The sequence below is a fragment of the Pristiophorus japonicus genome, chromosome 6, assembly GCF_044704955.1.
Source record: "Pristiophorus japonicus isolate sPriJap1 chromosome 6, sPriJap1.hap1, whole genome shotgun sequence".
Taxonomy (NCBI): domain Eukaryota; kingdom Metazoa; phylum Chordata; class Chondrichthyes; family Pristiophoridae; genus Pristiophorus; species Pristiophorus japonicus.
In genome coordinates this window covers 143931700-143956139 of record NC_091982.1, presented here as the reverse complement: position 1 = coordinate 143956139, position 24440 = coordinate 143931700, and the positions used below count along the sequence as shown (strand labels likewise).

Genomic DNA, 24440 nt, shown 5'->3' with positions numbered 1-24440 from the left:
CTTTTCCCTCCATTTGCCACAATAATTCTGCAACTGTTGATCTTCGCCATCAGGGAGACTGCTTCCTTCCGTATTCTTAGTATTGTTCCCCTCCTTCTCTGCAGCAGGTCTGCAGTTGCTGCATGCTTTTCTCCCTTTCAGATTCAACTCTTCCATTCCTCTCCTGTCCTTTGTCCCATTCTCCACCCTCCATAAATTTCAGCTTATCCAAGACTCTGCTGCTCGTAGCCTGTCCCACTCGCCCATCACCCCGTTTTTGCGGACCTACATTGGCTCTTGGTCACCAACTTGTTCAATTTAAAATGCTGCCTCTTGGTAGCTGCCGCCGCCCATGTTCTGCAATTTCCCCTAAACCTCGCTCTCCTTGTAAGACTCTCTGCTTCGACCCAGCTTTTGGTCACCCTTCCGAATAGGTTGTTCTTTGGCTTGACATTCATTTATTTCTAATTATGCCTCTGAGAACACCCAAAAGTGCTTCTATGTTAAAAGCACTCGATCAATACAAGTTATTGTAGGTTCTTGGCTGTGTAAGGATACTGTGTGGGACTGCGGGCCTGAGCTGATTGTAATATGTATTGCTGGATAGTTAGGGCCAGAACTGGTTGTAGTGTGTGGTTCTTGCACCAGGACTAGTTTCAGTGAAATTTAATGTAGAGACATTTAAGGGGCTAAAGGCTAGTTCTAAAAATGGCACTTTTGATTACAGTGAAAGGCATGTGAACAGATTGAATTATGTCAAGTAAATTGCAAGCAGCGGGTCCTTAATCAATGGCTGGCCGCCCCTCTTTCATTGACATGGGCCAGGCGTGTCCAGTAATACTGCTGTAATTGGAGTTGCTTTAGTTCTTCATTGGTTGTAAAGCACGTTGCGATGTCCTGAGGTTGTCAAAGGTGCAATATAAATGTAATTCCATTCCTTTCAAGGTGAGTCACTTGTTCAGTAGGAGACTAGGGTCCAGTTATACAATTGCTAATCCGATTGTCCAAAGTGAAATTAAAGTTTCTGTAGAACCAGGACAGAAAATTAGAGGTCATGAGCTACATTTGACAAAGAGGAGCAAGTTGTCCACGTTAAGTCTGTGATACACTCTGCTTGGTGCAGTCAGTCTCCGACGCACGGGGGCCTGGGGCTGGCGGGTGGTGTATGGCAGACACTGTCCCCCTGAAGTCTGCTACTATCCTGCTCACTGTTTACTACATTTCTGACTTTCGTATCATCTACAAACTTGTAATGATGCCCTGTGTACCCAAGTCCGGGTCATTTAATATATATCAAAGAGCAGTAGTCCTAATATTGACCCCTGGGGAACACCACTGTATACCTCCCTCCAGTCTGGAAAAACAACTGTTTCCCACAACTGCTTTCTGTCCCTTGGCCAATTTTGTATCCATGCTGCCATTGTCCCTTTAAACCTATGGACTTTGATTTTACTGACTAATTTTGGGACTTTGTCAAATGCATTTTGAAAGTCCATATAGACAACATCAAGCACACTACCCTCAACGCTTTCTGTTACTTCATCAAAGAACTTGGTCAATTTAGTCAAACATGATTTGCCTTTAATAAATCCTGACTTTCGTTTATTAGCTCATTCTTTTCCCATTTTGTCCCAGATTAGTGCCTTTAAAAGTGTCCTCGCCACTGACGTTGGGCTGATTGGCTTGTAGTTGCCGGATTTATACCCCTCCCCCTTAAACAGGTGTAACATTTTCAATCGTCTGAAACCACCCCCAAAGCCAAGAAGAATTGGAAGATTGTGCCCAGCGCCTCCAATTCCCACCCCTACTTTTCTCTAACTGAGGATCCCATCCGGAATGGGACAATCTTCTACTTGTGGACTGCCAACTTTTTAAGTAGTACCTCCTCGCTCTCTCTCTCTTTATCCTACTGCCTAGTCCTTTACTGTTATTTTGGCAGCATCCTCCTCTCTCTAGTGAAGACACATGCAAAATACTCCTTTAGTACCTCAGCCATGCCCTCTGCCTCTACAAGAATCTCTCTTGGTCCCCAATCAGCCCCACTCTTTCCTTGATTATCCTTTTACTGTTTGTGTTTTGGGTTCCATTTTATGCTAGCCGTTAATCTGTTCTCAAGCTAACTGCACTGTTAATGTTGGCTTGTGTAAACTGATGATTTGAAATTTCCAATGAATGAATTCTGGGGAACTGACTGCGTGATCAGGAGTCAGAAAATATTTATTTTATGCTTTGTGGCAGTAAATTAAAATGCCGGATTGTCCACTCTCTTCCGCCTCCAGAGCCTCCAGTTTTTGACAGCTGACTGCCTCTAGCATTAGAAACCCAACTACTGAGGACCTCCAGTGACATCAGCCTAGTACTGCATCATTCCAGTACCAGTTGGACCTGAGTAAAATGCTGGTGCCTTGGACATGTGTGTTTCCAAACACATTTTTCAGTACTGTCTATTGTTGTGCAATTTCCTAATAATGGTTACTGGACAAGAGTGCCTCTATTCTGGAACAAAATCAACGTTCATGGTTGTACCACAAAGATGGGCTGTGTTAGCAAATGCCTTTTTACAATCCCACTCAGCCAAGTAGTTTACATGTCCATTTTGGCACCAAAATGCTGCAGTACTAAGCTGCTGTTACCAGAGGTCGTCGGTGAGCAGCTCTGAGTATTGGGCAACGGTTACCAAAGATCCTCTGTGATCTGTGTATTGAAATCATCACATTATCATAGGCAGTCCCTTGGAATCGAGGAAGACTTGCTTCCACTCTAAATATGAGACCTTAGGTGGCTGAACAGTCCAATACAGGAATTACAGTCTCTGTCACAGGTGGGGCAAGTAGTCATTGAGGGAAAGGGTGGGTGGGACAGGTTTGCCGCATGCTCCTTCAGCTGCCTGCGCTTGATTTCCGCATGCTCTCGGCAATGAGACTCTGTGCTCATCGCCCTCCTGGATGCACTTCCTCCACTTAGTGCGGTCTGCAGTACTGGGCTCCTGTGTACTGAAATGCTGCAGTAATCGACCAGTTGTGCCTTACTGGTAATAGTTTTAAAGTTGAAACTGCACAGGTGTTATTTGGGTGGGGTCATTCCTGACTGGTCCATATGTTAATTTTCAGGTTCAGTAATGGGAAATGAACTGTAGCAGATCAGGAAAGATGGAAACAGAGGGATATGGGGGCAGGTTGAGTAGAGGTAATTAGAGTGGGAGGAGGCTCTTGTGGGATATGAACACTGGCATGGACTAGTCCTGTTGCTGTGCTGTAAATACTATATCATTCTGTATTCATTGAGCACTTGAGACTTTGAGCTCACGAATTGCAGAAAGTTAAAAATCCATGCAGTCCCATCTCCACCCTATGTGGCTTTGGTGGTCATTGTCCTTTATCACTCCTGATCGTTCTGCACCATTCAGTGCAGTTAGTCACACCATTCTCTGCCACTAGATCATCTCCGTGGTCCACCTCATTGGAGCTGCCCATAGGTGGTTCTAATCCTACCCATAGCAGTGGAACCAGTGCGTTTCCAGCAATGGGCTCTCCTCCAGCTCCCACACGCTCACCATCTTTGGCCTTCTCCTTTCCTCAGCTACGTACTGCTTTCTGGTGACATCATCTCTAGACACGGGGTCGGTTTCAATATCTCTCCAACATTTCTTTGACCCCACGACTGTGGAACTCAATACCACCTGGAGTAGTTGAGGTGAATAGCATTTAAGGTGAAGCAAGATAAGTACATGAGGGAGAAAGAATTAGAAGGATATGCTGATACGTTGGAATGGGAGGAGACTTGTAAACACCATCATAGGCCTGTTTCTGTGCTGTAAACTGTGTAATCCCATACCATCAGACTGCCTGTTTAACACTGGCCCTGAAATCCCGGCCTCCCTGGGTCCGTATGGTGTATTTATGGACCCAGCGAGGCCTCGCAAAAGCCGGTTTCCGGCATGCAATGCGCATGCGGCAAAAACTGGCTTTTCTGCTCTGTCAAGATATCCCTTGACCGATCCTCCGCATCCCCGCAGGAAGGACGTTATAATCCAAACAATATATTTTTTCTAAAACATTTAATTTACTTTAATTTCAATTAATTTTAAAATGTAGTTTTTTGTATTTGTGTTGTGTTTGGGTGTTTTAGGGGGTTATTCTCATCGATAGTAATGAGAACTTGGAGATACGGAGTTCCCATTATTATCAATGAGAAGACTGTACCGTGATTGGTTGTCCAGGCCCACGTGACTCTAGCTTCTATGTCCGAACCTCTAAGATGGGGGCGCGCTCCAATGCGTGGGAAAAAAAGGCCTCCAACTACAATCTAAGGCGCCTGCGGGACCACCAGGTACTTTTGTTAAAAAGTTTCGGGTTGAAGGCGTTCATCCGAAGGAAGCTTCCGACAGGAATTTCAGGGCCATTCATTTATAGATGAATCAATTTCCTGCAGTGGAACATTGGGTAGGAAACCATTACTTTCAGCCCCTGCAAAAAAAAAAGCTCTGCCCTCATGCCTTCAACTTCGTCCCTCTGACTGTTCACTTGGGTTAAACTATCTGCTCCCAATCTCGGTGCTCTTTAACCCAGAGCCGAGTGGAGCATAAAATCCCATATTCAAGTCACTATCGGAACAGCTTACTTCCACTTCTGTTCCTACCATACTTCCACTGCTACAGAAACTTTTATTCGTGACTTTGGCAACTATAGATCTGACTTCACCAGTCCTTCCCAACCTGTATGCTCCATAAATTCCAAATTGTCCAAAATTCTGTCACTTGCATCCTATTCCCTACATGTGCCCATCACTCCCATCCTTGACCTACAATGTGCCCCATCCCCAATGGATTAAATTTCAAATTGACCACAGATCCTTCTATAGCCTCACCCAGCCCTAACTTTTGAAACCCCCTTCTCGTGTCCTCTGGTCCTCTAACTCTGGCCTCTTGCACATCACTCTGTCTCGCTGCTCCACTTTAACATAGAATATACAGCACAGAAACTGCCATTTGGCCCAACTTGTCTGTTCTTGTGGCAGAAGCCTGTCTCCTCAGCCTTGCTCTTTGCAACTCCATCCCCAAATCCCCCCTCCTCACTCCCCATCTTTAAAAATCTTAACAAATCACCTCTTTGACCAAGGCACCCTTGGCAACCCTCCCAACAAAGACTCGATATCTGTCCCTTCTACATTAAAGGTGCTTTATGAATGCAAGCTATTAAGTAAGTTGAGGAGGAGAACTGTTTACATTTCAGTTTGTGATTCCATCATTCTGCTGTGGAACTGACGAAATGACCAGACCCCCATGCTTGAAGCTGTACTAGAAATAAGAAGTTGTTTTGTGTGAAAATAAACCTGTAGGGAGTGGAACACGGATCCTTCAGCTCTCCAATTTAAAGTCCAGTACTGCACACAGCAGTACCTCATATGCGGCATGTGTGAATAGTCTATACATGGCATTACTAATAAACATGGGCATTGATTTAATGTTTTGAAGGAATTGTGGAATACAGGTTGTAATAGAAATTGATGTATTCGGTTGCCATTCCCCATTGATCCCAATTATTGAGTGGATGGAATTAAGGAATGTGATCCCAAAACAATTTAAAAAAATAAATAAATAAATAAATAAAAATCTCAATCCTGTGCAATAAAAATAGAATTTGACTTCTTTAGCTAGTATGAGACAGTGATTTGATTGTTGAGATATAGTCTGGTCTCTGCTCACTTCACCACGTTGTTCATTTATTTTACAGATCCTCGATGAGATTGAGGAGCACTGTATTCGGATTTACCACTTGCCAGATGCGGAATCTGACGAGGATGAAGATTTCAAGGAACAAACTCGAGTCCTTAAGGTACTCGCAAGCAGAAATTAAAAACTAAATTAGTTGTGATTAGTGGATAACTGGAGGGTCTCGTTCTTGCATTGGGTAATTTTTGTAAACTTCTCGACATCCTTATTTGTTCCGCTTTCACCTGAACATAAGTGGACCGTTGTCCAAATGGAAATGTAGCCCCAGGGCACTATCCCTTTTAAGAGCTTGGCATCACCCAATGACTCCTTGTGAGAATTTGTTCTGTTTATATTGCCTGGCTGCACATAACCTCTTGTTGTTTCTTCTGAGTTTGTTTATTCATTGGAAGCTGTTTTATGCTAGAAAAGTGCATCTACTGTCAACTATTTAAGGCTGCATTACATTATACTGATGCCAAATAGCGTTGCTTTACATTGGCGCTGAAGTTTTGTAAAATATAAATTCAGAGTCCAGACCAGATCAGATTCTGGAGCATTGCAGAATTCAGGGAGTCTCTCTCTCTGCTTTGCTCCAGAGTCCGATAATGCAAATGCAATCCAACTATTTTATCATTTTTCCAAAGTCCAGGAAAAATGAGAGGTTTTGGCTAGTTATGTTTTTACAGTCACAGGCAATAACTTCTGGCTTTAGCACATGTTTCGTTTTGCCTGGAGCTCATTATTTGAGACCTGTGCCATCTGGTGATATTGCTATTTGGAAACCCCTGAAGCCAAAGCTGGAATTGAGACTTGTGTGCTGCTGTAGGTTCTTTGCTGTGACTAAAACCAAGACCGGTCAGATGCCAGGATTTGCTCCTATTACTTTGAGCTCCCAAAAGGAGGGGAGGTTGTTGACCCTATAGAGGGGTGGTCCAGCAGTTGCTGAGCTCAGAGTTCCTTATTGAGAGAATTCCACAAGATCAGTGGAGGATCTGCCCTTTGCAGCTGCACAGTCCCATGGATATAATACTAGATCAGTGGTTCTTAAACTGGGGTCTATGGACCTAGAAGTCCTGGAGACTTTCCTGTGGATCAGCAGGGGGCACAATGCCACAGCCAACTTTCTGCTCCCATTGACCTCTATTAAGTCCTAAAGTTTCCCTGCTCTGTTTTCTGCATAGTGCTGTGATACCATAAAGCATTAGTGTGGCCATACTTGGACTCCTGTGTGCAGTCCTGGTTGCCACAGTACAGAGAGGTTATTGCAGCTATTAAGAATGGAGAAGAGAACAAGCAGAATGAGTGAGGGGGATTATGTAAATTGGCCATGTTCTCACTGGGAAAGAGAAGGTTGCGAGGTGATACGATTGCTTTTTTTAGGATTCTAAAGGGACGAGATAATGTGGACCATGGTGAATTGTTTCACCGTGTCCAGAACAGTAGAACCAGAGGACACGGCCTGTGCTGGAAGCGGGGTAAATTCAGAATGAATTCACAAACATTATTTCAGTGAGTGAGTTCATGGAACAGGCTCCCTCGGGAGACAGTGAAATCAGATAGTATTCATTCAAATGGAAATTAGATGGATTTCTTTCAGAAAATAATAGATACACAGTATAGGAGTAATTTGAGACATAACGTGGTGAGAGTAGAGTGCTCGGGAGGAACAGGTGACTGTGGACCTGTGGTTCCCAAAGTGCTCCACCACTGGGGGTTTCAGATATTATAATCAGTTTGCAACTGGGGAATGAAGAAAACCGTACCTAAAGTAGGTTGTTTAACATTTTAGGTAACCCCTTAACTGTTAATTCATTTGGCCAGTTAAAATTAGGCAGCTCCATCAGTAACTAATACTCTCCACTAGACGAGATGCGTTGTAGATCCTAGCCTTTGGCCAATAGGTTGATAACCACGAGATAAAGTAGAACTTCAATCCATCTGAGCTGTCTTATGATAGCTGTCTTTTGGCCTCCATTTTTAAGGCACGTGTACAAATCAATTCTTGTGCATAAATATGCCTTGTGTAGACATTCTTTCAGAAGAATGGTTCTTCGATTATTAAGGCAAGTGTCTCTGTCAAATCCTAGGCAGGGCCATTGATGTACAGTGAGTTAAAATCAGTCAGATTGCATTTATTTCCCCTAGGATTTCTGAGAATTCTGTTTTGTGGATTCAATTCGATTCATATTTCCATGGAAACAAAATCAGTGGCCTTGGTGATGGCTCATCCATGCCTATTTATTACCATTGATATGTGAAAAGCACATGGGAGAAATATCTCATTTCGTTACCTTCTGGGAACTGAGGTGTTCAGGGGATTAGTACACGGTTCGATTTGGGAGGTTTAATGGGTACGGTAGCATAGTGGTTATGTTACTGGACTAGTAATCCAGAGATCGGGACGGAGACGTGAGTTCAAATCCCACCATGGCAGCTGGGGATTTTAAATTCAGTTATGAAAGGAGAGAAAATAAGCATATATAAGATGCATTCATGTAATACATGTGAAAATTTGCTTAGAAAGAACAACTTGGATTTATATAGCACCTTTCATGACCACCAGATGTCTCTGTGCTTTACAGCCAATTAAGTACTTTTGGAGTGTAGTCACTGTTGTAATGTGGGAAACACAGCAGCCAATTTGCACACAAGCAAACTCCCACAAACAGCAATGTGATAATGACCCGATAATCTGTTTTATCTTGATTGAGGGATAAATATTGGTCGGGACACCGGGGATAACTGCCCTGCTCTTCTTTGAAATAGTGACATGGGATCTTTTATATTCACTTGAGAGAGCAGACAGGGCTGCAGTTTAACGGCTTATCCGAAAGACGGCATCTCTGACAGTGCAGGGTTCCCTCAGCACTGCACTGGAGTTTCAGCCTGGATTTATGTGCTCAAGTCCCTGGAGTGGGAGTTGAACCCATAACCTTCTGACTCGCAGGCGAGAGTGCTACCCACTGAGCCACAGCTGACGGACTGTACCTGTTGTATGAGATTGACATGTTTGGTTAGCCTGTGAGTAAATAATCCCGCAGGCTTGTACATACTGTATCTCCATGAACAAAAATACTGGAGATGGTACCTGGTCTTTAGGATTGATTATGCATCTGTTAACATAACATAAGAACAGAAGAATTAGGAACAGGAGTAGGCCATCTAGCCCCTTGAGCCTGCTCCGCCATTCAACAAGATCATGGCTGATCTGGCCGTGGACTCAGCTCCACTTACCCGCCCGCTCCCCGTAACCCTTAATTCCCTTCTCTGCGAGATCTGTTCTCTCATTGCATGCCACATAACTGTGTGTAAGGCTTCTGGTCGTACTTGCATCTTGGCCTTGACAGCGGAAGCCACAGAGGTTTATTTTAGATTGTCAGTCACTGAACAGCTGTTCTCTTTCTTGAATACAGGCGAGTATCCCTTTTGCTGTAGTTGGATCGAATCAGTTGATTGAGGCAAAAGGTAAAAAAGTCCGAGGGCGTCTGTATCCATGGGGAGTAGTGGAAGTGGAGAACCCCGAGCACAACGACTTCCTGAAGCTGAGAACCATGTTAATGTAAGTGTCCTGTCTGTACATGTCACTGTACAGTGCAGTATTCGGGCAGATGTTAAAGCATGAACTGACTGTAGTGTACTGCCAAAATTTTAAATATGTTCAGCAAATACTTTGGAAGAATTCTCCAGGATAAGGTCCTTCAATGGTTTTGAATGTGCAAGAACACAGCCATGTATATTGAAGAAAAGTTGTGCCTCTCTTGGAGGCAGTGATTCATGCAGGGATGCAGTTTATTGCTAATCCCTACAGCTCACCAATGCCTTGTCCAATGCTTCAGGTATGAACTTGGTCAGAGATTATTGGTGGACTAATTAAGCATGGACCTATAGCCAAGTCCACTCCTGTTGGTCACGTGTGTATTTTCCAGTGGCAGCGTTGAGTAGTAATCCAGAAATCTCTGCTATCCCTTTTTTTGGTTCCTTTTCCTTTCGCTCAAAGCTACTGGCAGCCGAGGCCAGTTATTGCATCTTTACTGCAGTCCTGGCCAAGGTCAGCTGACTCAGTTTAGGTCTGGGTTTGGACCTGATGTTTCTGCAGTCTGTGGATTGATGCCACAAGAGGTGCATTTACTCGCTGCGAATAGTTAACGTTCAGCTGGGGCCTTATCTAAGCTTCACTCTGGATTCAAGGTGTGCATTTGTTTAGTATCAGCAACCCATTTGTGGGGTTGTATGATTCACACAACAACCCAACATTGGGGCTGTTATAGTGGAATGTTTTACTGTTTCTGGTCACTGGTTATACTTTGGTGCTATTGAGTCTTTCAAACATTTAACGGGTAAATATTTACTGATGGGGACTTCTGCTGATTTTTGTATTTGGTTCTGCTCAGTATAAAGGGACTGATTAGCTACGTCACCCAGTTTGTTCCACAAGAACTGTTCTAATTCTCCCCCCTTTTTCTTTGAACTGTCCAGTACACACATGCAGGATCTGCAGGAGGTGACCCAGGATCTTCACTATGAAAACTTCCGCTCAGAGCGCCTGAAGCGGGGTGGCAGGTTGTCTTCACATGGTTACGTTCTTCCTCTGTCTCCTTCGTACGTATCTGTCATCTGTCTCTCTACCTTCTCACCCTCTGAAAACCATTTGAACATGAGCGTCTGGTATACCACAACCTACACCTGGAGTGTGAGGGGAGGGAATGCAGCTGATGTGCATGAACCTGTTCCTGGGGAGCAGGGATCCAGTTAGTCTAGAATCTAATTCCCCTATAGAATCATAGAAAGGAGGCCATTTCAGCCCATCGTGTCCACTCCAGCCGACCAAGAGCTATCCAGCCTAATCCCACTTTCCAACTCTTGGTCTGTAGCCCTGTAGATTACAGCGCTTCAAGTGCACATCCAAGTACTTTTTAAATGTGGTGAGGGTTTCTGCCTCTACCACCCTTTCAGGCAGTGAGTTCCAGACCCACACCACCCTCTAGGTGCAGAAATTTCCCCTCAAATCCCCTCTAAACCTCCTACCAATTACTTTAAATCTATGCCCCCTGGTTGTTGACCCCTCTGCTAAGGGAAATGGGTCCTTCCTATTCACTCTGTCTAGGCCCCTCATAATTTTATACACCTCAATCAGGTCTCCCATCAGCCTCCTCTGTTCCAAAGAAAACAATATATTATAAATATATAACAATTCCTATACCTAACTCTGTCCACATTCACCTAGATGGAAAGGGATGTAGATAAAACTTGCCATTGCATTCTCCTCCTTTGGTGTCATGGCTTGTGTATGGACCAGCCCAGAATGGATTAAATTCATCCAATCCGTCAAGTAACCTTGGAACTCAGACTTGGCACCTTCTACTAGAAAATAAGGTTCCGCTCCTCACACAGGTGAGCTGCCCTTTGAAGCCACCTGATCTTTGTTGAAGCAGAAGAGGGAACCGATGGAACCTATTGGCTGCCATGCAACCTGAATTGGGCCTCTTCCCTTACCAGTTCAGCGCCTCGATTTGAAACTGGGTGCTGACTTACTAATGCTCCGCTACTAGCCCCAATGTGGATGGCTAAAAACTCCAATCAGGCTAGTAGCAGCACATCAAAGTGTGAATTATTCAGCTGTTTGTAAAATCTATTCAGGGAAAACAAAAGTCCCAAAACACTGACCTTGATGTAAACAGAAGCTTTATGGCTTTGGAACAATTCCTGGCTGTAAGGAATTCCATCTGAGGTCCACCACTTGCCCCAAAATAGCCTTTTAATGATTTTTGGCCTTCCTCTTTCAGATGTCTGAGAGGGAAGCTCAATCCCACTCAGCAGGGGTGGGGGGATTCTTGGCCAGGGCAACTGAATGACGCAGGACTGTTTGGCTGCATGAGCTTGCCAGCCTGCAATAGGTCCACTGAAGCTATTTTAACTCGAGCAACAAAGGAAGGCCCTTCGAAAAATCAGGAAAAATAACGGTGTTTGAGTCTCATTGCAGATGCTTCAGTGCCAGAAACGGTGGTGTTTTATTAGCACCTCACCTCTACATGAAATGTCATTAATCCTGCCACTGCAGCGAAATGAACGACTTTGAGGGATGGAAGGAGTACCCCACCCCCCCCCCCGCCCATGTAAAGGCTCGTATTGGCATGTTTAAAGTCTTGTCTCCAGTATCCACCCGGGTAGGTTAGTTATAGGACAATGGGGCTGAGCCCTGAGCACAGCACTGCAGAGCAATGTACAAGCCCATTAATGGGAATGCATGGCCTAGTGTAGCTGAAAGGCAATTTGTGTTGAAACCGATTCCCAAGTGACTCGTACCATTGGTTGTGCTTGGCATGTCTGGGAGCTGCTTAGTGTGTGGCAAACACTGGGGAAAGGTGTGGTATGCAGCGACACATTGGCGAAAACTTTAGTTGGGAAGGGCCTGTCCTTTTGATCTGTTTCCGACTATCCCTTTGTATTCAGAGTTGTACCAGAAGTGGGAGCCAATGGGGGGTGGGGGACAGACTACAAAAGAAACTGATCGGATACTAAGCTACACGAATTGGATCTTGGGTGTCCATGAATGAAGCCAATGTAGTCGGTCCTTTTACCAATGTTTGAAATTTAAGAAGGTTTTGAATGTTTTTTTTTTAGTGTAATATTTTAATATTTATCCTTTCCCCATCTTGAGCAGCACAGTTCCTGAAAAGAAGGTATATGGATTAATTAAGCTGTGATGTCTCCATGCCGATTTGGTAGGAGTAATTTTAAGATTCCATTGAGCTCCAAATATGTCCAAACCTGTTACGTTTAAAACCCGCACCCACTGCCGAACACACTCATACCACTTTGTTTCCTGGGACACGGGATGTGACAGCAAATGTAGCTACAGTGCGACTGACCGCGTGCAGTGTGGCAACAAAGGTGGCCGAACATTCATATCGACATCACTGCCAGAATGCAGAATGTCAGCTGTTCAGCTGCTGCAGTTACCATGAAGTTGCAACTCTTTTGCAACAGCTGTTTGGATGAAAAGTCATTGGTTTGTTATTTGAAAGGAAAATCATGTCATTCTAATTAGGTTGCCAGAGGAACCTGGAATCTTTATAGGTTCATCCGACTGCCCAGCCTTGCACTATAAATGACTTGGGTTCTGTTTGTACTGCACATTATTCCTGCACTCCAATAAGGTCACTGTACAAAATATTTTGTATGTACAGCTGCAGTGCCAGTCACATGATGTCACACTGCAGTGTTTACAACATGCATTCATGTTACTTCAGCTTATTTCATTTTCCACCATCACTTAAATTGGCAAATCAACATGTTGCTGCCTTAATGTCCTCCTGCTGCAGAAGCCACATGATCCTTGGCTGCAAGGTCTACATTGGTATCCATATATGTCTTGGTGGCTGCAGGTATTTGATGTGATTGGGCACTTGCTACCATAGGCTGAATGATTCATTGGCTCCAATGTATTGTGGGGTGCTCCATCAAGCCAAGTTGGGTTCTGACCACAGCGGCAGACGACCTCGGTTGTTAGTGCAGGCCGAAGACTTTCGGGTGAATTCCCAGTATGGTGGCATTCTGGAGACCCACCCCTTCAGGTTAGAAATGTTATTGGGCTAGCTGTGTAATATACTGGCTGTCTGTAATTTCGTTTTCATAAGCTGCTCCATGTTTACACAACACTTCAATTAAAATTAACTCTTTACATACACCAATCTAGTGAAAAGGAAGGATTAAAATTATGATTGACTAAAACAGTTTTAACAAGTACATTCAATATGTATGTGGTTGGGTGGATTAAGAAATCGTAAACCATTACTGTATAATTTTACACTTTTTTACATTTTTTCAATGGAAGTCCACGATTGCAATAACATTGCAAATTAAGCACAAAAGGAGGCTGTTTGATCCAGTTGCCTTCGCCTGGATTGGTGGTAGCTCCACGTCAGCTATTTATTCTAACCCCATCTCCCCACTCCTATGTGATACCCTTCAATGTTTGATTCCCTTTGAAATCTTGTGATTGGCTCTGCTTGTGATAATGCAGTCCATGTTCGAATAACCCATTGTATGAAAACATTCCCTTTATCCCAGAGTAACCCAAACTGCACTGTGGTAATACTGCTGTTAGACTGCCTGTGATAGGTTCTGTGCCCTTCAAACAAAGTAGTAAAGCAGTGTGTTTGAGAGCTGGATGTATGCCCCATTAGCTAGTAGAAAGGTAGTGTGCTTCCCCATGCCTCTAACCTTGCTTTCCAGGAAATCGTAACTGCTGTAACCTTGTGCTACATTTTTATTTTCTCTGTTTTTGCTGACATTTGTTATATTTGAGACTGCATAAGGATGGTTAAGATTTGAAATGCTTTTATTATAGTATTTCATTTTAATTAACTTGCTGTCGAGCTTAATCATCTGACGTTAAAGAATGTTTTGGTGAGGCACAACATTTAACACCATTGCTCTGAAATGGGAAACTCTCTGACTGAATTAGATCCATGTTCCCCCAACTCGTCTATCCTCATTACTACTTTCTTTCCTCTTTCCTGTTTATATGTGTTTTTTTTTCTTCTTCCCACATTCTGGTTCATTTTATATTTTGTTTCTTAAAAAATGTTTTGCCAAGGATTCATGGCATTTGCCGTTGGAGGTACAGAAGATGTTTGATTTGCAGGAAGGCCATCTCCAGTCACTGGCAATTGTTAGACTAACTTTGGGCCTGGTGTTTGTGCAAAGTGTTTAGCGGGTGTATGGATAGGTTGTCCTGAGTGGGGTTGGTTCTACACTAATGGCAATCACACAATCATATCGCCATAGTTAACTGTTGGCTGGAGATGTTGCCTCGGTGGAATGTGCTATTAAGCTCAGGAACAGTATTCCAATAGAGGTCTTAACACTTCTGAATAAGATTGGTTTCATCCAGCTGTAATCTCTGTTCAGTGACTGGCCATTACAGATCGATGCTGTACGAAGCTCAATAGTTGGCAATAGATTGCACCAAATTCACATTGCCATTGTTCCTACACGGAGCAGATTAGACACTGGTTAAAAATTACCGTTGAGGTTTGAGTTGGGCACTGTCCTTTTCCCAAAACCAAGCTGAAGTGTAGCTCAGACAGATTAGGTCTGATCTTGGCCAAGATGGGATAAATGAAGACATCTTGGCCGTTAGAGTCTGAAGTGAAATGAGTCTGAACCCAGTTTTTAGTGGTTGAGTTTAAAATGAATCGATGCAAATTATTGCACTCCCTTCATCTGAGGGTCACTATGGGGAAATGAAAGTGAGAGTGATGTGACTTCTGATCAGTCGTGTTAACTACATTGTTCGGGGAGGAGAGAAGACAATCCCGTGACCAGGAGGTGCTTTACCTCAAGTCATTGTGACATTGTATACATGTCATGTGACACTTGCAAAATATTAACCCTGTGAGAACCTCTGAATTGGGCGTCTTGCCACTACCCTTTAGAAATCTAGTTGTCTTGTCAAATAAAACTTCAAAAATAACTCGACTCAAATGCTGGACTTGGCTGCAGGGATGGTTTCCAAGCCAGCAGAGGTCTTGCTGGTTTGCTTCTGGTGGTACATGCCCGAGTGGTTCTGCTGCTGCGTTTGCTACCTACCTGCGATCAAACTGCAGGCTGACTCTGGCGGGCAGTAGAATGAACATGAAATTTGGAGAGTGATACCAGGCCCAAGATTTGTCTAAGGACCAATGTGTGAACAAGTTTTGTAAAGTTCCAATTGCCATCGGAAAATTGTTTAATTCCAAGCAGCATATTGCTAGTGATTTTGAGGGTCAGGTTAAATTCAGTTTATTTATTTTAACTGTAGGGTGCTGGTTAGTGATTCAGATGAAGTAGGGTGCGTGGTATAGAATAGATCTGTGCTTGTGTGTATCTAACACTGTCCTATCTCTCAGGAAAGGGGAAGAGCATCCTCAGGATAAGGACCAGATCCTGTTGGAGAAAGAAGCTGAGGTAAGTGTTGCAATAATGCAAGAAATCCCCATTTTCCCTTTTTTTCCCAAAAAATCAATTTCTCTTTCCCTACTGCCTTGATCAAGGAGGGGCTTGTTTTCTATAAAAGCAATACAGACCATTTCAGGCCCACCTTCCACATAATTATCTGTATCTGTATCTGTATCTATAAATATATATAATATATATATATATATATATATATATATATATTGAGCTGCAAGGTGAGAGATCTGCATTTGGAGCCTTAAGATGGCATGACTAAGTGTCTCAAAACCTCTTCACTTGCCTTATGGCGTGCCCTTGGGCCAAAGAGCCATAAGATGGCCTGCATTGTTGCATGACAAATATACAGCACTGGTGACTGAGGAATCTCTAATGCGAACTGGGATTCCAATCATGACATTATGTAAAGCCAGCTTCTTAGTCGATGTTCTATTATGTTTCCTGATCAAATCTGAGTGCATTCGGGCTAAGGAAGCCTCTTGGCACTAGATCAGTCCTCCCAGTTTGAAACAACGACTTTCTGTGAACTCCACAATGTTTGTTACTCTGAATTTCTTGAATATTCAGTGGAAAGTGGCACAGACTGCTTTGCTGATGTATGAAAGATGTGAATCTTGAAAGCTGCATGCCTTTGTGTTGGAAGTGATGGCCAGATTGTGTTCTCTTCCAGTTGCGCCGCATGCAACAGATGATTGCCCAGATGCAAGCTCAGATGCAGATGCAAATGCAGAAACCAGGAGATGGAGACAGCAGCAGTGTGCACAGTCAGCATGTCTAAACTGGAGGGTGAGTGTTAACACACACAAAACTACAAGTTAACCAAATTAGAGGGATTGACGAGGAGGTATTGGTGGTGCAGGTGGCCTAGTAATCTGGTGGAGAGATTGCGAATGCCAGTGGAGCAGTAAGCCTGGATGGGGGCAAGGGCAGGAAATGTGGAGAGTTCAGAACTTGGGAGGAGTGTAACGTATGGATGGCACAGTAAAACTGGGAGGGAGGGGATAGCGAGTGTGGGTCACACAGTAAACCCAGGAAGGATGTGAGTAGCATAGCAAATCAGGGAGGAAAGGATGGAGAGTTGGAATTTTTCTTAGACTGGACATTTCTGTTTTGGACCATTTATGGTCTTATGAGAACCTCTTGCAATACCTTTAAATCACAGCACAAATAAAGAGCTCCGTCTATCAGAATTGAATTATATACAAGAGAGAATATTGCCTCTGGTTTCCAGAAAAAAAGAAATCTTGACTAATGGAGCCAAGGTTCCTACATTATAAAATCTCTCTTCATTGCCAATGCTTTTGGGAAAACTTCCAATAAATAGACCGCAACAGTAAAAGAATAACATCTGAAGAAAGGCAAGGCACTAAACCAGGTTCTAAACTGGCTCGAGGCAATTCACAGATGTGCAAGGAAGAAAATAAGACACTGAGCCAAAGTCCGAGCTTTGAGAGGTGACCACAATGTTATCGCGGAGGTGGATTTTAAGGAGGATCTTACAGGAAGGTGAAGATGGAATTCCAGAGGGCCTAGACTGTTTAAGGCAGTGGTGGGGCTTCGTGACGACCTCATGTTCCTAGGTTTCAGCATGGACCCGGAATTGAATTGGTCATCTCCCAAGTCTGCAAGGTTCAGTACCACAAAAGCTAGCTTTAAAAGGGGACCAAATATAGGATCTAGTTCTAAGATCACTCTTGGCCAGTAGACCTTCATGATGTACGCGATTTCTAAAATGTTTTTTTCTTTATCACAATCTGTTACAGGCAAATATTGAGGAATTCCACCTCCTTGAAGCAGAGGTGGCGAGGAATTCGGAGTGTGGAGAACATGTTAGCCAGTGTTGGCAGCTGATTTCATGATTCAGTATTGTAACCTTTGTACCCTTATTTCTGCCATTTTTTAATGTAGTTTCCCTTTTTATATATTGTAGTAATCTTGCATTGTTCCCATTTCCATTATGTTAACTTTGTATCTATCTACCTTTAATGAAATTGTAGCTTTCTAGTACTTGGTATAAAGTATTTGCAATACTATTTAAGGGTGTAAAAGCCACTTATTGGGAAAGGTTTGATTATAAAGGAACTGTAACCAATTCTATTAAATACTACCAGCTGGTTTAATATGTATAAGGGAGGGGGCAATGTACGAGATATTGCTGCTGATCCATAGTGTACTGAAAGTAGATGCAGGATGTATCAAAATTGATGGTTGAAAACACCATTGGTGAGCTGCGTGTGTCTAATTTTTGTCACTAGAGGCAGCTTGGAGCTTTTTCTTAGACTGTAGAGGTCGTGCACAGTACTGAGGGACCTACTGGCTTTGTCTCCCCACCTTGATGTTTCATGCTTTCTGGCCATGGACCAGATTACTGTGTGTGTGTGTATATATATATAATATATATATATATATTATACATATTTATATATTATATATAAAACAGTTGCTATCTCCTCAGTGTTGTGTTCTGCAAACCTGTATCCTTCATCTTGACCCGGAACAGAGATAATTCTGAAAAGCACAATGCTTTCGTTAAAGTCCAGTTTGACCTTTTCTCTCCTGATCTCGGTTAGTGCTACTTTGCTGTGAAGCTTGTGGTGTGCAGACTCTGATCAAATTTGTCAATAAGAACATAAGAAATAGGAACAGGAGTGGACCATTTGGCCCCTCGAGCCTGCTCCGCCATTCAATAAGATCATTGCTGATCTGATCATGGACTCGGCTCCACTACCCTGCCCGCTCCTCATACCCTTTACACTCATCGCTCAAAAATCTGACTTATCTCCACCTTAAATATATTCAGTGACCCAGCCTCCACAGCTTTTGTCTTTTAATGGTGCAGCCCCACGTGACTGAGTTCTGGTGCATGGCATTTCCTTTGTTGAGTTTCCTTTGTATAATTTTGTATTTACTTTTTGGGGACTGGGTAGGATGGGTGGCATGCCATAATTGAGAAAGGAGATAGTGGCATTCAGTAATTGGCTTGAAGGAACCTCAATATTTATGGTGTCTTCTCACACAAAATGCTGAGTTTTTGAGAGATCTGCAAATGGGTGGTATGAAAATTAAGAAAATATCGATTCTTTACATATGCATTGAATTAGATGGGATTTTTAAAAATAACTGAAGAGCAACAAGTCTGTTTAGTCCGATAATCCTTGGGGATAACTAATCCACTGACTTATTCTCAAGTGTATTGTTTTAAATTACTTTATTTAATCTCGTACACCTTCAGTCAGTAAAATGTTTTTATAATGTAGCTCTCGTTTTGAAATGGTGCTTATTCGTAACACGTCTTGACTAGACGATATAATGGGCAACAGTGCTATCATTATATTGTCTTTTTACTGTTGCCATTTGATCTGACCCTTCACTCAGTCAGGAAACTACACATACTCCTGGCATTTGGTCTCTGTACTAAACAGCTTTGGTTATTTCACCCTCAACATTGAGCCTGTGCATGGACTCTTAACTGAAATACCTAAAAACTGCAATCTGAGTGTTTCTGATCACATGAGATTCATCACAAGGTATATTAAAATTGAAGTGTGATTATTGGATTGGGCGAGAGTATTTTTCCTCACTATCGTGCTTTCCTTTTCTGAGTTGTAGAGCAGAAAGCCCTCAAAAGTAGTGTGTGTTGACCAGTCCCTCCAGCCAGCTTCCTGAAGGGTTATTAGGATGGTCAGTTGCGGTGTACCCAGCCCGCTCATTGCCCAGAGTGAATGCTGATATCGGTCAGTGCAGAAGTCTGAGACCTTAAGCTGGCCTTCCCTGCTACTCAACCAGAAATAATTGTCATTACTTTCTGATTTGCTTTCAATTTCCTTGCCAGTGCTTCAGACTTGGCTCAGCACACGTGCTTTTAATTGGTGACTTTTTTTTGTGAGCAGCAGTGGTGAGTCTGCCAAAGTCCTTTGTGGGTCACTGTTTCTGACTCACTGTTTCTGAATTAATTGCCTGCAGACTCTATATTCAGATGTAATGTTCAACAAAGTAATATTTAGAGCCAGGCGCTTCAAATAAAATGCTGCCTGACTGGGTGTCGTGTTTAGTTGAAGAATGGGGCTTTACATCTTTAAACCCCGCAGGCTGTTGCATTCCGTTTCAACCTCTTGGGTGCTGTGTAATTTATGCTAATTCTTGCATGTCAGTTGGTTGATGAATTGTATTGCATGGCCCTAGCACCTGTATTTGGGAGGAGCTGGAATCTCTCTGAGGTCCTGTGTGTGAATCCCTTTATTAAAAACTGCTGTTAAATTGAAACTCTTCGGTTAGGTGGGGGTGCAGACTGGCACTGCAGGGTCTCCAAGCTGTTACATTCTGGGCCTGCATCGAATGTAACATGCAGCCGGGGTGGGGGGGGGGGGGCGGTCGGCAAAGTTTAAATCCGTGTTCCCATTAATCTTGTGTATAATCTCAAGTTGCCAGTTCTAACAGATCTTGGTGTTTTGATTTTGGGTTTATTAACGAGCGAGGCAGCAATGCTAAGAACAGCCCTTTCCAAACTTGTAGGCATGCAAAGTTCAGAGAGGGCAAAAACGGGTTGGCTGCTCCGCAGTGCAGAGCTTTGGATGAGCTGAGCGTTCCAATATTTGGAGCATTAAAAGCTAATGGAATGGGACCAGCAGGAGTGCACAGGTTGGGATGATTGATGGGTGGTGGCTACTTGACTAAAATATTTTAGTTGCTGAGAGAGAAAACGTGTTGCCATGTCAGACATTTAAGGTATATGCAATAAGTAGCATGGGTCTCTTCCTGCAAGAAATGGGTTGTGTGCCCTTGGGCTGTAGTCGGAGTCTGGGTGATCAAATCAGTGCAGCATGAGTGGGAATGTCTCCGCAAATCAAATGCACGTACGGTAAAATGCCTAGGACTCCACAAACTTATACTTGTTCGTGCAGTCACAAACGCGTCTGCCTGTACGGTTTCTTGAAATACTTAAGCTTGACACTAAAGCCATCCTTTTTGTTTAACTGGCAAATTGTATAGCTGCTGAAAATTGAACAAGCATTTTGTAAATGGATCTGTTGCAAAATGGGGCCATATGAACAGAGCATTCCTTGACCTAGTTTAATCGGTTCCTCGCCATATTATGGAGTCACATACATCTGCCAACCTTTGTAGCAATTTCTAATACAACACATTAATGTACTGTGAATCCGACAAGGTTGCTTGCTATCGCAGGAGTACCTGAGTCATAGTCGTGAGCGGAGGAGGTTCCATAGCCAATGACTCTGGCCTGTGTCTATTTTCAGTTTGGCACAGAATTGTAAACTAGTGTGCTAACGAGAACTGGGAACATAAGTGTGTTGTAGTTTTCACCATTTTTGTACTTGAATAGTCTTAAACAGGCAAAGATGCGCTGTCAGAGTTGGCCATCTGCCTCAAGTGTCATACTTTGATAGCACTCTCCAAATGAGCTTTGTAAAATGGAATAGAGAGAAATAGTACTGCCATTTAGTCTTCCCACCCAACAAATAACAGTGTTTAATATTGAAGCTTTTAATGTGAAATAGTCAGCATTTAATCCCTAATGCATGTTTGTGTGGTACATGTTGCCTTAGAAAGCCAGCCCCCCTCATAGGTGCCAGGTTCCGTTATGCGACTGTGAAACAAGAAAAAGGTGCATGTTTACATTTCCTCTGTCACCAGACTCTTCCAATACTAATAACTCATATTTTCCTTTGTCTTTTCATTTTAGTGGGGAAAAAAAATATAAAGTGTAAAATGTTCCTTGCTGTGTACTTGTATTTTGGCTAAATATTGGTTACAGGAGAGGAAAATGGAGTTTGGGGTGGTGGGAGAAATTACATTTCTACAATTATGGAAGCTGTTTGCAGTCTATGTTCAAGCAGTTCACCTGACGAGGGTGAAGAGTTTGAGAAAATACGTTCTCTGGCCATTCTGCACTGTCATGCTGCTGATGTACTGGCGACCCCTTTAGGTGTTGAGTTGAGAAGCTTTTATACTGCCAAAATATTAATGAGCTGTTACAGTGCTACTTTCATGTTTTTAAAATGTTGGATTTCAGAAGCTGTTTAGAATTGCCAACCATTTCAGTATTGTATCTGGTTACAATGTTTGAATTCCCCACGGTTTCGAAGTGATGCCGGATTCTCTGTCTGTCAGAGCACCCTGGTGGCCTATGGGTCAGCCTGATGTATTGGTGTACTGGAGGTTGAGGCAGCAATAATCCAGCATACAGTCCTGCTCGACTGGTTAGTATAACAATGTCATTACATGTTAGTTCATCACTAAAATGTCACAATAAACTTATACAAAACACCAAGTAGATTGTCTTTGGTTATATGTACCATACTGTGAGTAAAACAATTATATGACTGAGAAACTGGAAAATGCCTTTGTCAGTGATTTTGGGAACGAAGGACCTAGACTATCTGCTGCCCCCTTCCCCCAACTTGTTCCCACATCTTTTGGGCAGTGAGCCTGGCTGAAGCGTCCTACAAGCCATGTGGGGCTACTATCCTCTGGGGAGAGTGGCTTAGTGCCAAATAAGACAACTCATTGAATCATAGAAAAATTACATCACAGGAGGCCATTCAACCCATCGTGTCCATCCCATACAGCAGCAAGTTCACTTTGCCTGTCATCAGATGGGGTTCAGGTGCTGCACTGCTCTGTCTCTTGGTCACAGACTCCATTTCCTGCTTCCAAACTTCTTCCGCCACTGATTCCTGGGAGCCAATGGGCCAGAATTTGCTGGCAAAATAACGAGTTTAATGCTTGTACCGTTATTACTGTATAAATCGCCCAGTAATTTGTGGCAAGGAAGAGAATGCTCCATAAATTGAGAATCGCCACAAGTTGTTGGACATATTATGCCACGCCATTAGCCTCGCGGAAAGAGCAGTTCTCCCTCAACCTCCCCGTGAGTTTGAACAAATTGTTGCAAATTTGTGGTTATAAATATGAATTAAACTGGTCTTAGAATCTTTCTCAACACCATAAGGATCCTTTTAATGTGCTGTATGTTCCTGCAATGCCACTCAACCTCCCATCCAGAGGGGGAACAACTGAAACTGGACTAATTCCTGCAGATAGTAAATTGTTGTTGGGTGATTTATTTTTTAAATGTTACTATTTTATTTTTCCTTTTGCCTGCGCTGCTCTCTGACTATGAAGGTTAAAATCACACTTGGCCATAACAGGCCTGTATACTCAATCATTCATACAGCACAGGAGGTGGCCATTCGTCCCATGTCTGCGCCAGTTCTTTGAAAGAGCTATCCAATTATTCCCACTGCCCTGCCCTTTCATGGAAACACAGGTGACCAACAGACTTTACAGGAGAGCTGAGGAATTTATCCACTCTGACATCACAGCAAGGCAGCAGAGAGATGGGGCACTGAATTACATCCAAATTTTAACACTTGTACAGTTTTGTACAATTCATTTTAGAGGGTGAAGAGTGTATTAATGCCTAAGGATACCAAGGTGAAAAAGGGAGGATGGCTGTGTGTTACCTTGCATAACCTAGTTTGGTCATTGAACTTCTTGTAGCACTAGTCTGCTATTCTGGGGGTGAGAGTTGGTACTCCCACCATCTATCACACTTTTTTTTTTAAAGAGACTTCTTCCTGCACTTCTTCCATGGTACCAGGGATGAGGGGTCTCAGTTACGTGACGATACTAAAGAAATTTAAGAGGTGTTCAAAACTGAGGGGTTTTGATAGGGTAATAGGGAGAAAGATCGGTAACCAGAGAACACACACCATTGGCAAAACAAAAATGGAGGCGATGAGATTTTTTACAAAGCAAGTTATGTTCTGGAATGCACGGTGAAAGGGCGGTGGAAGCAAATTCAACAGTAATTTTCAAAAGGGAATTGGATAAATACTTAAAGGGAAAAACTGCATGACTATGGGGAAGAGCAGGGAGAGTGTGATTGGTAGCTCTTTCTGAGCTGGCACAGGCACGATGGGCTGAATGGCCTGTCCTGTGTGATTCTCATAATTGGCGCAACTGCAGCACAACTCAATGCGTGGAAATTCAAGGCCAAAAAATCCAACAAAATGTAACTTACTGTTTATTTCTATAGACCTTGAAGTTACCGATATTGACAGACAAATGCTCAATGGCACTGTAAGGCCAGCACTTATTATTTTGCCCTTAAGAAGGTGGTGGTGAGCCGCTGCAGTCAGTGTTTTGAAGGTTCTCCCACAGTGTGTTGGGGAGGGGGCTCCAGGATTTTGACCGAGTGATGAATCATTAGCGGCAATATATTTCCAAGTCAGGATGGTGTGTAACTTGGGAGGGATACTTACAAGTGACGGTGTTCCCATGCACATGTTGCCTTTGTCCTTCTAGGAAATAGAGATTGTGGGTTTGAGGTGTGCTGTGGAAGAAGTTTTGAGTTGCTGCAGTGCATCTTGTAGATGATACACACTGCAGCCACAGTGCGCTGGTGGTGGAGGGAGTAAATGTTTAAGATGGTGAGTGGGGTGCCAATCAAGCCAGCTGCTTTGTTCTGGATGGTGTCGAGTTACTTGTGTTGGGAGCTGCACTCGAGTAGAAAGCATTCCATCACACTCCTGACGTGCCTTGTCGATTGAGGAAAGGCTTTGGGGAGTCAGATGAGACTCGCTGCAGAATACCCAGCCTCTGACCTCTTGTTGCCACAGTGTTTGTGGCTGGTTCAGTTAAGTTTCTGGTCAATGGTGACCCCCAGGATGTTAGTGGGGGTTTCAGTGATGGAAATGCGTTGAATATCATGGGACAGTGGGTAGACACTTGTTGGAGATAGTCATTCCCTGATACTTCTGTGGCGTCA

General features: G+C 43.2%; 1 protein-coding gene across 1 annotated transcript in view; it reads left to right on the top strand.

Annotated features, from left to right (window-relative positions):
- septin2 (septin 2) overlaps nucleotides 1-21938 on the top strand; it is a 77387-nt gene extending 55449 nt beyond the window's left edge. Inside the window, 6 exon segments of the mRNA XM_070883242.1 lie at nucleotides 5712-5813; nucleotides 9106-9251; nucleotides 10169-10291; nucleotides 15586-15643; nucleotides 16320-16435; nucleotides 17413-21938. Of these exon segments, the coding sequence (XP_070739343.1) occupies nucleotides 5712-5813; nucleotides 9106-9251; nucleotides 10169-10291; nucleotides 15586-15643; nucleotides 16320-16427 (537 nt within the window). The 3' untranslated portion in view covers nucleotides 16428-16435; nucleotides 17413-21938.
- Nucleotides 21939-24440: the final 2502 nt, after the last annotated feature.